The following is a 15329-nucleotide window of genomic DNA, read 5'->3' on the forward strand; positions in this document are numbered from 1 at the left end:
TAGAGTGCTGGGATTATAGGTGTAAGCCACTGCACCTGGCTCCACCTTTTGGGGCTTTTATAACAGAAGGCCCTGGAGTTGGTTCAGAAGGCCAGAGAAGAGCACTTGCTTTAGCACCTCCTGGAGAATCCTTGAAGGTGGAAGCTCTGGCAGCTGCCTCCTGTGTCTTAGTCTCTGTCTTCACCAGTCATGGTGACCGTCGTCATGGACTTCTAGTACAAAAAGCTACCTGTTTTGACCACGTGTAACATGTAATTAGAGCAATACCTGTGGGCTTCATACTGGCCTCTTGGAGGCTCTCACAGGTGGACATGCTGCACCCAGTTGCCCATCGTTCCCTGGGTCATGAAAGCAGCACCCCACAAGCTCAGCATGACCATCATGGCCTTGATGTATCCCCCCATGGCCCTCTGGTGCATCCCCCTGCAGGAATCAATGGCCTTTCCTGTCCTATCTCTTGCCAGAAGCCATGGTGATGAAGGAGGTTTCCCTCTCCTGGGCCCTGGCTACCTTGAGGTACCGTCAGGATCAACTGAGTCAACAGCAGAGGAGGATCACATACTTTATTGACAGGCCACCAGCACATGTGATGGAGCTCTCCAGAGGGCCGCTGCTTTTATTTCTCTAAACAGGACACCCCAGGTAAAGGGTAAGACCTTGACTAACTCAGTGCAGTCATCTCAGCTTTGGATGGTGCCCTGGCCAATAGCAGCCCCAGTTACGTTCTTCACAAAATCCTGACCTATCAATTCTAGTTCCTTGGAGCCACCAATGGAAACAATTTGTCAAGTCAAGAGCATCCTCTTGGGGGAATGAACTTTAGAAATTCCTTACCTCTGGGCGGCGCCTATGGCTCAAAGGAGTAGGGCGCCAGCCCCATATGCTGGAGGTGGCGGGTTCAAACCCAGCCCCGGCCAAAAACTGCAAAAAAAAAAAAAAAAAAAAAAAGTAGAAATTCCTTACCTCAGGCGGTGTCTATGGCTCAGTGGGTAGGGCACTGGCCCCATACACTGAGGATGGCGGGTTCAAACCAGGCCCCAGCCAAACTGCAACAACAACAACAAAATAGCCTGGAGTTCTGGTGGGCGCCTGTAGCCCAGCTACTTGGGAGGCTGAGGCAAGAGAATCGCTTAAGCCCAGGAGTTGGAGGTTGCTGTGAGCTATAACATCACAGCACTCTACCGAGGGCAATAAAATGAGACTGTCTGTAAAAGAAAAAAAGAAAAATTCCTTACCTCTCAAATAGCAAAGATACAAAGCTCACATGTCTCTGTCTTCACCAAGTCTCAGACTGCTGAAGCCTAATTTAATTCCCAAACTGATAGATGAGAGCAGATTTCAAAAAGTAGAGCCAAAATTTTGTCAAATAATCCTCCAGATTCTTTCCCTTTATTTTTGGCTCAATGGTATCCATGAAATATCAGTCACAGGAGAGCCTCTTATTTTAAAGATTGGACTAAACACAGTGTTTCCCCACCTCTTCGCCATAGCCATCACAGCGACATGTCAGGCCTGTGAGCAATGCCTGTCCCTGGCAGTACCATTAGGGTGTGCTATCCCAGGTCCCACTTTTCTAGTTGCTGGCAAATAGATTCTGTCAGCTCCCTCTCCTCCTCCTGGCCATTCTTTAGCTTTGAGTATGGCCGATGCCTACCCAGCCTTCATATCCATCCACCCCACTAGACATGCCACTGCTGAAGCTGCCAGACCAGGCTGCACAACTTTGGAATTCCAGATGACAACAGTGAACAAATCTCTAACTTGAGAACAAGACACTGAAAAGAACTTTCACCATTCCTGGCAGTCTCAGGCTGCGGGTTTTACGCAATGCCACAGTCGCTTACTTAAACTTTATAGAAATTACAAACTAGTGTATAGTCTCCTTCCTGTAATGGACCTCATTACACTAAATTCCCAGCCCTCATGGCCTTCCAGCTGTGATGGAGGCTAGCATAACCAGCTCCATTTTGCTTCTGACCCTGTGGTAATGTCCTTTAGATTAAAAGCTTCTGTACAGCTCTATACCCAGGCTAAGAAAAAAAGGTGATATCTGCCCCTTTCCCAAAACTAACTCTCAGGGAGATAAGAAAAGTATACACACTAGTAGCAATGCTATGCTGAAGATTTGTAAAACCTGACCTTACCTACCTCCAAAGTTAAAGGACCAACAACAGAAACATTTTACAACCTACCCAGACACACCCAAATGTCTGTGGTCCTTAGTTGCCTCTTGCATTCAACTCCCCCTTCTCCCCTTCCCTTAAGATAAAAAGGAACCTCCAGTTCATACTAAAGGTGGTTCTTTGGGGACATTCATTAGTCCACAATGTTACCAGTTTGCTGGTTTTCCCAACACCTTGCCTCTCAACTGATTGGCTGTCCTGCGGCGAGTGGTATCAGCTTCACCTTGGTTACATATTCCACATCAAAATGCATGAAAACATCTCAGGTACCCTTCCTCGCTTCTGTGGTGACTCTGCATGTATCCAGGTTTACAAAGATCAGACTGACTCAGGCCTTCTTTGTTCCCCATCCTCTCTCACCTCTGTATCCATTTTGGTCTTGTCCCCATCCTGATTGAGAAGGAAGCCAAAATGAGGGTAGATTAGGAGTTACGATCTGTCATGATCCAACACCCCTTTAGCTAATGGCACCCCAATAGTGTTAATTAGCCTAAGGCACAGATTTTTCCAAATATTCCTGGCTATAAAGGATACTCCTTATTCAGGGAGTGAGATTATGGTTCTCGGACCCACCCCAGCACAGTGTGAACAACAGAGCCCCAAGGAAGACTAGAACTGGGCTCATCTACCAGCATCCTTTCTATGGAAAGCAGCTCCCCCCTCGCAGGCAAGATTCTGCAAGGGAGGTGGGTGTGCACAGGTTCTTTCCAACCCATTTTCATGTTGCAGCTTATTGAATTGATCTTAAAGCTGCCAGAGCCTCACCCACACCCTGTCCATCTCTTCAGCTGGCCACACCTCAAACCTAAACTTGTCCTCTGGCCTTTATTTATTTATTTTTGAGACACACTATGTCACCCTTGGTAGAGTGCTGTGGCGTCACAGCTCACAGCAACCTCAAACTCTTGGGCCTAAGCGATTCTCTTGCCTCAAAAATACTAACTTCAGCTATTCAGGTTGTCCCTCTATTATATCCTGACCAAAACACCAACTGGCAATAATTCTTGGTTTCCTACGCCAAATGCTATCTCCAAGATTTTAGCCTCCAAGGACTTAGAGGTTTTATTTACCCAAATACCCCTTACTTCTGCAGTCATTTATTCTTTCACCTCAGACTTTTCTTAATTTGACTTGCACTACCTGCATTTTGGTACTAAATACAACTTTTTGGCACCCTCCAAAAAAGAATGGTCTTGATTGTGGTGGTGGTTACATGAATCTACACTATGATGACATTGCATAAAGCTACACACACACACACACACACACACGAGCATTAAATGGTGAACTCTGAAAAGGATCTGAGGACTGAACCAATGTCAAATTCCTGGTCTTGAAATTGTACTAAGGTTATAGAAAATGTTAGTTACCATTGGGGAAACTGGGCAAAAGACACTCGGTACTTTATTTGCACTTCCTGGGAATCTATGTTTTTCAAAATAAAACATTTTAAAAAACAGATCATGTGTCTGTCTTGCCAAATCTTTCCCATAGCATCCCAGAGAAGTAAAATAAAATGCACATTTCTCATCGTAGCCTGCAAAACCATGAGCAGCCCCTTCACCCCCTGTCTCTCTACTGATCCCTGCCCGCTCCCCCCAGAGCCAGACCAGCCTTTATTTGTCTCCACTGGCCTTGGGTCTTGGTACATGTTTTTCCTTCATAACTCCAAAACCATTGATTGATTTTTTTTTTTTTTTTTGAGACAAAGTCTCACTCTGTGGCCCTGGGTAGAGTGCCGCGGAATCATACCTCACAACAACCTCAAACTATTAGGCTCAAGAGATCCTCCTGTCTCAGCCTCTCCAGTAGCTGGGACTACAGGTGTCCACCACAACATCTGGCTATTTTTAGAGAAAGGTTCTTGCTCTTGCTCAGGCAATCCAGAGTGCTAGGATTATAGGCGTGATTCACCTCGCCTGGCTGCTTAAGTTGGTCTCGAACTCCTGAGATCAAAGATCCTTCCACCTCAGCTTCCCAGGGTGACGGGATTACAGGCGTGAGCCACCATGGCCGGCCCACTTCTTGAGAACTGAAATGGCAACTGGCAAGCTTTATCCAATCACATATTTAATCACGAATCCCAGGCTCTATAAAAGAGAGTATCCAGGCACAGCAGATGTCAGATGAGCCCAAGAAGGAGTGCCAGCCACACATCAGCTCAGTTTGCAGCTCAGTATTGCCCAGTTTGAAGCTCAATGCAAAGAAGGTAAGTTTCCATAATGGATGTCAAATTTTCTATTTTATATCTTTGAGTGTGGGTACATGTATTTGTAGGCATAGCCACTGGGGAAACATTCCTAGATATAAAGATAGGGCTTCTCCCAGGTAGGAGATGGTCTTTTGTGACATCTGCTCTGACCCATAGGGCTTGATGTGTTGGACTGTGTAAGGGTGTGCATGAATGAAGAAGCTTTCTCCTAGGAGGCCGTTGCCTGGCTTTGTGGTCTGGTTAATTTTATGTTTCTAGTAATTTTTTTTTATTGCATTTTATAAAAATGGTGGCACATGGCAGATTGGAGTGGGGGTGGTGCTGAAATTTAAAGGGCGAGTGTCAGCTATTTAGCTGACCTTACAGAGCGCTCATTGCACCCAGCACCCTACTCCATGTGCTTCCTGCATACTAACTTTGTTAGTCCCCAGGATTAAACAGGAACTTGATGGTTCACAAGAGGGCGTCACTTGCCTTGTAAATACCAGACTCCAGATTAGAACACCAGTACTGTGGTTTGAATTCAAACTTCTAGCCATAATACTTCTTCGTTGTTGTTGACACAGAGTCTCACTCCATTGCCTTGGGTAGAGTGCCGTGACATCTTAGAGCACGGCAACGTCAAACATCTGTGCTCAAGTGATCCTCCTGCCTTACCTTTCCAAGTAGCTGGGACTACAGACACCCACCACCATACTTGGCTAGTTTTTCTATTTTTAGTAAAGACTGGGGTCTTACTCTTGCTCAGGCTAGTCTAGAACTCCTCAACCCAAGCAATCTACACTCCTCCATGAGCCATCCCGCCCAGCCCATAATACTTTACCCTTGTCTATGTGGAACTGAGTGTGTGTCTCCGAGTGAGAACATGTGGCCTGTATGTTGTGGGGGAGGAAGGGCAGATAATTCAGAAAGAGAGGACTTGAGGAAAGGTCCAGATAAAGGAGAAATCACAAGTTCTACAGGAAAAAAAGAAAAAAGAGAGAGACCATGTGTCTAAGTATAGAGACCCAGCCACAGCCTCTAAGTTGGAGCTATAGAGGCTTGGAGCCTCGGAAAGCCTTGCCAGATAAGGAGAAATTCAGTGCTCTTCCCCGAGGGCAAGAGTGAGCCATTGAGGGAATAACAACGGGTGTGACATGAGCAGATTAACATTTTATAACAGATGGTTGGAAACTTTGTGATAGATAAGGAAAGGCAAGAATGTGTTCAATTTTCTGGAATAATTTTTGTCTCATTAACTGATGAGATCAGGGTGGACATTCTGATCAGACCAGGTGGGGGTGACACAAGCGTAACTGTAACTTTGATTAAAGTAGTGAAGCAAACGTTGTCAAGGACAGGTAACCTGTTAATGGGGAGGAAAAATTATTTATTTTTATTTATTTTTTTGAGACAGAGTCTTACTTTGTTGCCCTCGGTTGAGTGGTGTTACAGATCACAGCAACCTCAAACTCTTGGGCTGAGACTCTTGTCTCAGCCTCCCCAGGAGCTAGGACTACAGGTGCCCACCACAAAGCGTGGCTATTTTTTAGAGATGGTTTCACGCTCGCTCTTGCTCAGGCTTGGTCTTGAACTCCTGAGCTCAAGTAATCCATCCGTGTGGGCCTCCCAGAGGGGTGTTAGGATTATAGGCATGAGCCACCTCGCTCGGCGTCAGGTGGAAAACAGTGAAGGCTGAGGTGATCAGGACTGTTTTTTTCTTTTATTTTTTTGAGACAAAAATCTCAGTTTGTCGCCCTTGGTAGAGTGCTGTGGCGTCACAGCTCACAGCAACCTTCAGCTCTTGGGCTTAGGCAATTCTCCTGCCTCAGCTTCCCGAGTAGCTGGGACCACAGGTGCCCACCACAACACCTGGCTATTTTTTTTTTAATTGCAGTTTTGGCCCAGGCTGGGTTTGAACCCACCACCTGTGGTATATGGGGCCGGTGCCCTACTCACTGAGCCACAGGTGCCACCGAAGTGATCAGGACTGTTTCCTAAGGTCTGTAGCATTTCCTTGGCCTTGCTGATGCTGCCTGTGTTTTATAACTGAACATTTGCATCCTTTAATGTTCACCCCCACATCCCCTACTTCCAGACCTCTGGCAACCACCCTTCCACTAATATTTTATATTCTGAGAATTATCAAAAGAACGTATTAATACAAGACCATTGCCTGTATTTAATTACATCAAATCCAATTATAATTTAAGACCACATTTACTATTTTAAATGAACATTTTTAATGAAGCCTAATGTACATAAAGGAAAGTGCAAAACTTATAAGTATATATCTTAGGAAATAGTTAGCATTCCTATGTGAGTACTCCCAGGTATGAATGTAGAATATTACCAGCTAAAACTGAAACTCTAAATTCCTAGGAAGGCTGCCAGTTCACTCTGCAACAGGGGCTGCCTGTGAGGTCCTCTGCTGTCTTGCTTCAGTCTCTCCTATTGCTCAAGAATAACTAACATCCTATTTAATACCCTGTTTCCCCGAAAACAAGACAGTGTCTTATTTTAAGGTGTGCTCCCAAAGACGCGCTAGGTCTTATTTTCAGGGGACGTCTTATCTTTCCTGTAAGTAGGTCTTATTTTCGGAGGATGTCTTATTTTCGGGGAAACAGGGTATTAACATTGATAATACGCTTTGGAATTCACATATATAGGAATAAACAAAATGTATCATTTGGCGCCTGGGTTATATAAATCCACCTTAGGATCTGGGATTAATCAAGGGTTTTTGGGGGGGGGGATTAATCAAGGTTTAAATAAGCAGTTGTTCATTTTTAGGGCTGACAAGGATCAAATATATTTTTGAATCAAAATTTAAGACTATTATGAATTAGGATGATACGGGAGTATTTTAAGCAGAACATATATATATATATATATATATTTTTTTTTTTTTTTTTTGTAGAGACAGAGTTTCACTTTATGGCCCTTGGTAGAGTGCCATACAGCTCACAGCAACCTCCAACTCCTGGGCTTAAGCAATTCTCTTGCCTCAGCCTCCCGCCACAACGCCTGGTTGCAGTTCAGCCGGGGCGGGTTTGAACCCGACACCCTCGGTATATGGGGCCGGCGACTTACCAACTGAGCCACAGGCGCCGACACCCTCGGTATATGGGGCCGGCGACTTACCAACTGAGCCACAGGCGCCGCCCAGAACATGTATTTTTTCTTTTTAATTGAGACAGAGTCTCACTATGTAGCCCTCAGTAGAGTGTTGTGGCATCAGAGCTCACAACTTCAAACTCTTGGGCTTAAGTGATTCTCTCACCTCAGCCTCTCAAGTAGCTGGGACTACAGGCACCCACCGCAACACCTGGCTATTTTTCGGTTGTAGTTGTTTGGCAGGCCTGGGCTGGATTCAAACCTTCCAGCTCCAGTGTATGTGGCTGGCACCCTAGTTGCTGAGAGCTACAAGTGCTAAGTCCTTATTTTATTTATTTATTTATTTTTTGAGAAAGGGTCTCACTAAACTCTTGGGCTTAAGCGATTCTCTTGCCTCAGCCTCCCATGTAGCTGGAACTACAGGCGCCTGCCACACAACTGGGCTATTTTTTGTTGCAGTTGTCATTATTGTTTGGCAGGCTTGGGCTGGATTCAAACCCGCCAGCTCTGCTGAGCTACAGGCGCTGAGCCTACAATTATTTTCTTTCTTTTTCTTTTTTTTTTTTGTAGAGACAGAGTCTCACTTTACAGCTCACAGCAACCTCCAACTCCTGGGCTTCAGCATTTCTCTTGCCTCAGCCTCCGGAGTAGCTTGGACTACAGGCACCCGCCACAATACCCGGCTTTTTTTTGATGCAGTTTGGGTGGGGCCGCGTTTGAACCCACCACCCGCGGTATATGGGGCCGGCGCCCTATCCACACTGAGCCACAGGCGCCGCCCTACAATTATTTTCTTAAAAAGTAAACGCTCTGGGCAGCGCCTGTGGCTCAGTGAGTAGGGCACCGGCCCCATATACCAAGGGTGGTGGGTTCAAACCCGGCCCCAGCCAAACTGCAAGAAAAAAAGCCCAAGAGCTGGAGGTTCCTGTGAGCTGTGACACCTCAGCACTCTACGAAGGGGGACAAAGTGAGACTCTGTCTCTAAAAAACAAACAAACAAAATTGGGTGGCTCCTGTGGCTCAGAGGAGTGGGGCACTATCCCCATATGCTGGAGGTGGCAAATTCGAACCCAGTCCCGGCCAAAAACTGCAAAAAAAAAAAAAAAAAAAATGCTCTAAGCAAAGGAAGGAGCAAAAGTCTTTTGTTTCCTGGGTTTTACCGAGGAGAATTTTTTAAATGTGTTTTTGTTTTGTTTTTTTGAGATTAATGTGAGGGTACAATTAGGTTATAATGTTTGCTTTTATTAAGAAGAGTCTCTGTTATAGTGTGTCCTGCAAAAATTTGTTTTTAATTTTTAGTTTGTATCTGCCCTTAGTATCAATTTGTCAATTTTTACACACAAGAAAAAACACTTGCCGGATTTTCCTTGAGATTACATTGAATGTACACAGGAATTTGAAAATCAATTGACATTTTTTAAAATATTGACTCTTCCAATTTGTGTGTATGGTTTCTCTCTCCATATATTTATTAACACAGTTAACTATAGCATATTTCTGTCACAAAAATAAGATCAAACTTCTAAATAAACACCTCTAGTATCAAACATTGAAATACATAAATATGAGCTATACATACACTTAAGAAAGAACAAATAAGAAATTTATATACCCAATTTTTGGTAAATCAGTGCGTGATGGCAATCATAGTACTGGTGAGTTAAATCAAGGATTAAATGTTTGCAAAGAAAAGATTATAAAGAGCACCTCCTACCACTAGGCAGTTCAAGACCAAATTACATTATGATTTTTTTTTTTTTTTGACAGAGTCTCACTATGTCACTCTCCGTAGAGTGCGGTGGTATCACAGATCACAGCAACCTCAAAGTTTTGGGCTCTTGCCTCAGCCTCCCAAGTAGCTGGAACTACAGGCTCCCGCCACAACACCTGGCTTTTTTTGGCTGGTGGTGGGGGCGGGGAGGTTGTTGTTGCAGTTGTCATTGTTGTTTAGCTGGCCTGGGCTGGGCTCGAACCCTCCAGCCTTAGTGCATGTGGCCAGCATCATAATGACTGTGCTATGGGCACTGAGCCTACTTTGTGATTTTTATTTATCAATAATTTGAGGTTTTAATATCTTTTTTAGAGACAAGTTCTTGCTCCGCCACCCAGACTAAAGTGCAATGATCATAGCTCACTGCAACCTCAATTTCCTGGGCTTACATTTCTCCCACCTCAGCCTTCAGAGTAGGTAGGACAACAGGGGCTAGTTATTTTTCCTGTTATAGGATTTGTTATTTTACCAAATCATTTGACTCAAAATATGCTAGTTCACATTCTCATCTACCATTTCTTTTCTTTTCTTTCTTTCTTTCTTTTTTTTGAGACAGAGTCTTACTTTGTTACCCTCGGTAGAGGGCCATGGTGTCAAAGCTCAACAGCTCACAGCAACCTCCAGCTCTTGGGCTTAGGCAAGAGTTTTTTTTTGTTGTTGCAGTTTGGCCAGGTCCAGGTTAAACCCGCCATCCTTGTTATATGGGGCCGGCGCCCTACTCACTGAGCCACAGGCACCGCCCTACCATTTCTTTTTAAAATATTTATTTTTTTTTACTTTATTTTATTTTTTTATTTTTTTGAGACAGAGTCTCACTTTGTCACCCTAGGTAGAGTGCTGTGATGTCATAGCTCATAGCATTCTCAAATTCTTGGGCTGAAGCGATCCTCTTGCCTCAGCCTCCTGAGCTGCTGGGACTATAGGTGCCTGCCGCAACGATGGGCTGTTATTTTTAGAGACAGAATCTTGCTCTTGCTCAGGCTTGTCTCAAACTCCTGAGCTCAAGCAACCCATCCACCTTGGCCTCCCAGAGTGCTAGGATTACAGGCGCCACTGTGCCATGATTTTTGAATTTTAACTCAATTCTCTTGCATTTTGGAAAAGAATGCCACTGGTTTGGGATGTATTGTTTTCCTTATACGTGAATAGGTTTTATTTCAAATATTTCTCTTTGGGTTATTCTCACATATTTGCAAGATTTTGTTATCATAAAAGTGTTGACCTCACTAACTAAAATGGGTAGTAGTCCCTCTTCTATTCTCTGAGACTGTGTAAGATTAGAGTTATTTATTTCTTTCTCTTTTTTTTATTGCTGGGGATTCATCGAGGGTACAAGAAACCAGGTTACACTGCTTGCATTTGTTAGGTAAAGTCCCTCTTACAATTGTGCCTTGCCCCCAAAGATTAGAGTTATTTCTTGAATGTCTGGTGTGATTCATTCATAAAATTATCCAGGACTGATGTTTTGGTTGATTTGATTTTCTTTAATTATGCCAGTGGTGCATTAATGACACACCTATCTCTTCCCTTGTAGTCTTTAAGAATCCAATAATTGTTGACACAGATCTCCAGAGACATGAGACACCACAAAGTGAAGGATCAGTGTTGACTCTCTGAGAACTCTTGCTGAGAATGGCTTTAGATCCTGGAACCTCATTTCAGTGTGAACCATCTGGGAATGATCTTGGATCAGAAAATCTAGTGTTTGAACCAACCCAAAGACTTGCTATCCAGAACAGAGAACGAATTTCTGGGTTTTCAAGCACTCAACTCAACTCATTTCAAAACAGCAATAACTCATGTGCAAGGCAGGAATTGCAAAAAATCTACGAATTTTTTCGCTTGTGGCTGCAACCAGAAAAGCACAGCAAGGACGAAATTATTTCTCAATTGGTCCTGGAACAGTTTGTAATTAGTGGATACTGTAATGACAGGTCCACTTTGAAAGAGAAATGGGAATCAAGTGGCAGAAACCTGGAGAAATTAATGGAGAATATGACTGATGATTGCATGAAGGAACCTGTTTTAGTAAGTACAAAGTTCTGATCTATGGGGTGAGGGAAAAAGGGGAATAAAAAATATGTGCAGTCAATTGGCAGTGCCTGGAAGTACAGAAAGAAGTCATTGTAAGTTCAGTTATTAATTGGATTACACCCTCCCATCACTCTTTCTCACCAAGGAGAATCTCCATTGTGCTATGTTCTCACCAAATCCCCCCAAAAGTATATCTGTTTATTCTCTAGGACATGTAGGAGCAAACACATTGATTAAGTTAATTAATTTTAGTTGGTGCAGTGCCAGACTGAGAAATTAACATTTGAGCAGAGATCAGAACCCACATTTGCAAAATTGCTAAAATTTATTTGTAACCTCAAAATCAATACCTGAGGCTCGGGGCCTGTAGCACAGTGGTTATGGCACTAGCCACATGCACAAAGGCTGGCGGGTTTGAACCCAGCCCAGACCTGCTAAAACAACAATGACAAGTGCAACCAAAAAATATAGCCCCAGCTACTTGGGAGGTTGAAGCAAGAGAATTCCTTAAGCCCAAGAGTTTGAGGTTGCTGTGAGCTGTGACGCCATGGTGCTCTACTGAGGGTGACATAGTGAGACTCTCAAAAAAAAAAAAAAATCTGGCGGCGCCTGTGGCTCAGTCAGTAGGGCGCCAGCCCCATATACCGAGGGTGGCGGGTTCAAACCCGGCCCCGGCTGAACTGCAATCAAAAAATAGCTGGGCGTTGTGGCGGGCACCTGTAGTCCCAGCTACTTGGGAGGCTGAGGCAGGAGAATTGCCTAAGCCCAGGAGTTGGAGGTTGCTGTGAGCTGTGTGATGCCATGGCACTCTACCGAGGGCCATAAAGTGAGACTCTGTCTCTACAAAAAAAAAAAAAAAAAAAATCAATACCTGAGGCATGTTCTCAGTCATTTGCAGACATGGGCAGAGGGGTGAAAAATTTGAGTCACCCGATATGCATCTAGGTAAGGTTGAACAAGGCCATACTTACTGACATGGTATTTTATTTTAATTATTATTATTATTTTTGAGACAGAGTCTCACTCCTTTGCCTAGGCTAGAGTGCTATGGTATCAGCTGAGCTTACAGCAACCTCTGACTCTCCTGGGTTCAAGCGATCCTCCTGCCTCAGCCTCCTGAATAGCTGAGACTATAAGTGCCTGCCACAATGCCTGTAGAAATGAGTCTCACTCTTGCTTAGGCTGGTTTTGAACTCCTGAGCTCAAGGGATCCTCCTGCCGCAGCTTCCCAGAGTGCTGGGATTACAGGTGTGAGCAGCCACACCTGGCCTGACTTTTTATTTTCACTCTTAGAGTGTAAACAAGTGTCCTTCTCACAGTACATTTAGTGCCACATTTTTTTGTTTTGAGACAGAACCTCAAGCTGTCACCCTGGGTAGAGTGATGTGGCATCACAGCTCACAGCCTTCAGTTCCTGGGCTCAAGGGATTCTCCTGCCTCTGCCTCCCAGGTAGCCGGGACTACAGGCGCCCGCCATAACACTTGGCTATTTTTGGGTTGCGGCCGTCATTGTTGTTTGGTGGGCCCAGGCTGGATTCGAACTTGCCAGCTCAGGTGTATGTGGTTGGTGCCTTAGCCACTTGATCCACAGGTGCCGAGCCTAGTGCCATATTTTTATACTTCTGTGCTTTTTGTTGACAACCAAGAATCGTGCTGATGTGCTAGTTTCCTAAGTGTAAGAAAACTGTTGTATACCTTATGGGGATAACAGATGTACTGGATAAGTTTCATTCAGGCAAGTTATAGTGCTCTTGGCTCTGAGTTCAGTGCTAATCAATCAAGAATATATATTAAGGTGTCTTTAAATAGATACCTAAAACAAGGTTATGTATTGATCAGTGGACGAAAGTATTGTGCCCAGAATCTCCAGGAAATTAACCCTGTATTTTCCCTAGGGCAATGATTCAGTATTTGTAAATTCAGTGTTTATGTTGTTAGAACATAACAGCTTATGAATAACAAGAATAACACTATCAGAGATCAGGACAGGACAAAAATATGTGGTATCTCATAGTTGGGAGCTTGTGAAAGTCTGTCGAGAGAAGGTTCTCCAAAAATACTTCTGTCACACGTCGGCTTCAGATATAATGGTGATCTGGCTTTGTTCATAGGTCCACGTCTGCATGCAGGGACAAGAGGCTCTCTTTTCTGAGAATATGCCCTTGAAAGAAGTCATTGTACATCTTAAAAAACAGTTTTCAGCAAGAACCCTAACAGAAGAGAACATGGAGTTTCCCTTCCAGACTCCCCACGACAAGGTGGAAACAGGACAAGGTGAGTCAGGTGAATCTGCACACCATAGAGATGTCCTAAGTACTTTCTTGGGTACAAATTCATTGAGTAACTTCTTTATTTTTGCAGGACAAGAAGATAAAGAATATGGCTGCAACATTTCTTTGAAAACTACTCAAGTAAATGGCAGTAGTAGTCAAGGCAATCAAGTGTCTTCCCTACTCATTATTCAGAAAGAGAATGGTCCTAGGCCTGAAGATGAAGATGTCTTTTGTGAGAACCCACAAAACTTCAGAAGAGCAGTGATGGGCAGTTCTAGGTCCCAGGAAGGGCCCCTAATGGGATCCTTTTATCAAGATGTTCCTATGGAAGTGGGACCAGGTTTTCTCTCTAAGCCAGACCAGTCTGCCCCTGAGTCTGTCCCTATCAATCAGAGAAGTGAGGGAAACTCCACATATGGGGTACACCAAGAAAGATCCCCTGGTGCCCCCAAATCATATAAATGTGAGGAATGTCCCAAGATCTTTAAATATCTATGTCACTTACTAGCCCACCAGAGAAGACACAGGAACGAGAGGCCATTTGTTTGTTCTGAGTGTCACAAAGGCTTCTTCCAGACATCAGACCTACGTGTGCATCAGATAATTCACAAAGGAGAAAGGCCCTTTGCATGCAGCATGTGTGAAAAGTCCTTCAGCCACAAAACCAACCTGCGGGCTCATGTGAGAATCCACACAGGAGAGAAGCCCTATACATGTTCCCTTTGTCACAGAAGCTACCGCCAGTCATCCACATACCACCGCCACCTGAAGATGCATGAAAAAATTCCCCCGCAAAATGTTCCCACCACACCAGAAGCTTCCTAAGCTATCGATCTGATGTGATGTGCATAAACACGTGTATGAGTATGTATCGCTCCATAGCACTTACCTACTTAGAACATAAGGTATATTTTTCTGACTATACTTTCCGTTTATTGTTGTCTCATTCCTTACAATGTAAGGCTAAGGAGGACATGGAATTTGTCAGTTTTGTTCACTAATGTACCTCCTGAAGTGCTTAGAAAAGTGGCAGGCACATTTCTAATGACCAATAAAAATCTGTTGAATAAAGGAATTAATCCATAATGTTAATGTTTATTTCCTAAAATCCAGGAATGTGGCCAGGTACTCCCAGCATTTTGGGAAGCCAAGGTGAAAGGGTCAAGGATCACTTGAGGCCAGCAATTCAAGACTAGCCTGAGTAACATAGCAAGATCCCCATAGCTGCCTCGAAAAAAAAAAAAAAAAAAAAGTAAAAAATTAGCTGGGTGAGGTGAAGTGTGTCTGTAGCCCTACCTACTACAGAGGCTGAAGTAGAAGGATTGCTTCAGCCCAGGAATTTGAAGCCGCAGTGAACTACAATGTTGCCACAGTACTCCAACCTGCGCACCCATCTCAAAACGAAAAATCCAGAAATGTGCTCACATAAGACAATGGGTTCCAATCCTGACAACACAAACACTAGCTGAGACTTTCTCTGCCTATGCCCCTATCCTCACACCACACACTTGGACTCTGGTGCAGCCACGTGTAGTGTAAGATACAGGGAACAGAGGCAGAAATCCAGAAACAGGTCTTGGAGGATGAAAGGCACTCTTTGGATGCAAATGAATTATGACATTTTATTTTATTTTTTTGGTTTTTTTGGCCAGGGCTGGGTTTGAACTCGCCACCTCTGGCCTATGGGACTGGCTCCCTACTCCTTGAGCCACAGGCGCCGCCCCAAATTATGACATTTTAAATTCACTTGAAATATTAAT

General features: G+C 44.1%; 1 protein-coding gene across 1 annotated transcript; it reads left to right on the plus strand.

Moving 5' to 3' along the window:
* The first annotated feature begins 4295 nt into the window (after positions 1–4295).
* ZSCAN4 (zinc finger and SCAN domain containing 4) lies at positions 4296–14394 on the plus strand. The gene is made up of 4 exons (XM_053607435.1): positions 4296–4392; positions 10797–11290; positions 13408–13570; positions 13658–14394. Exons 2-4 carry the CDS (start codon positions 10895–10897, stop codon positions 14392–14394), a joined length of 1296 nt encoding a protein of 431 aa, XP_053463410.1. The 5' UTR covers positions 4296–4392; positions 10797–10894.
* Positions 14395–15329: the final 935 nt, after the last annotated feature.

This window comes from Nycticebus coucang, chromosome 10 (genome assembly GCF_027406575.1).
Source record: "Nycticebus coucang isolate mNycCou1 chromosome 10, mNycCou1.pri, whole genome shotgun sequence".
NCBI classification, from domain to species: Eukaryota; Metazoa; Chordata; class Mammalia; order Primates; family Lorisidae; genus Nycticebus; species Nycticebus coucang.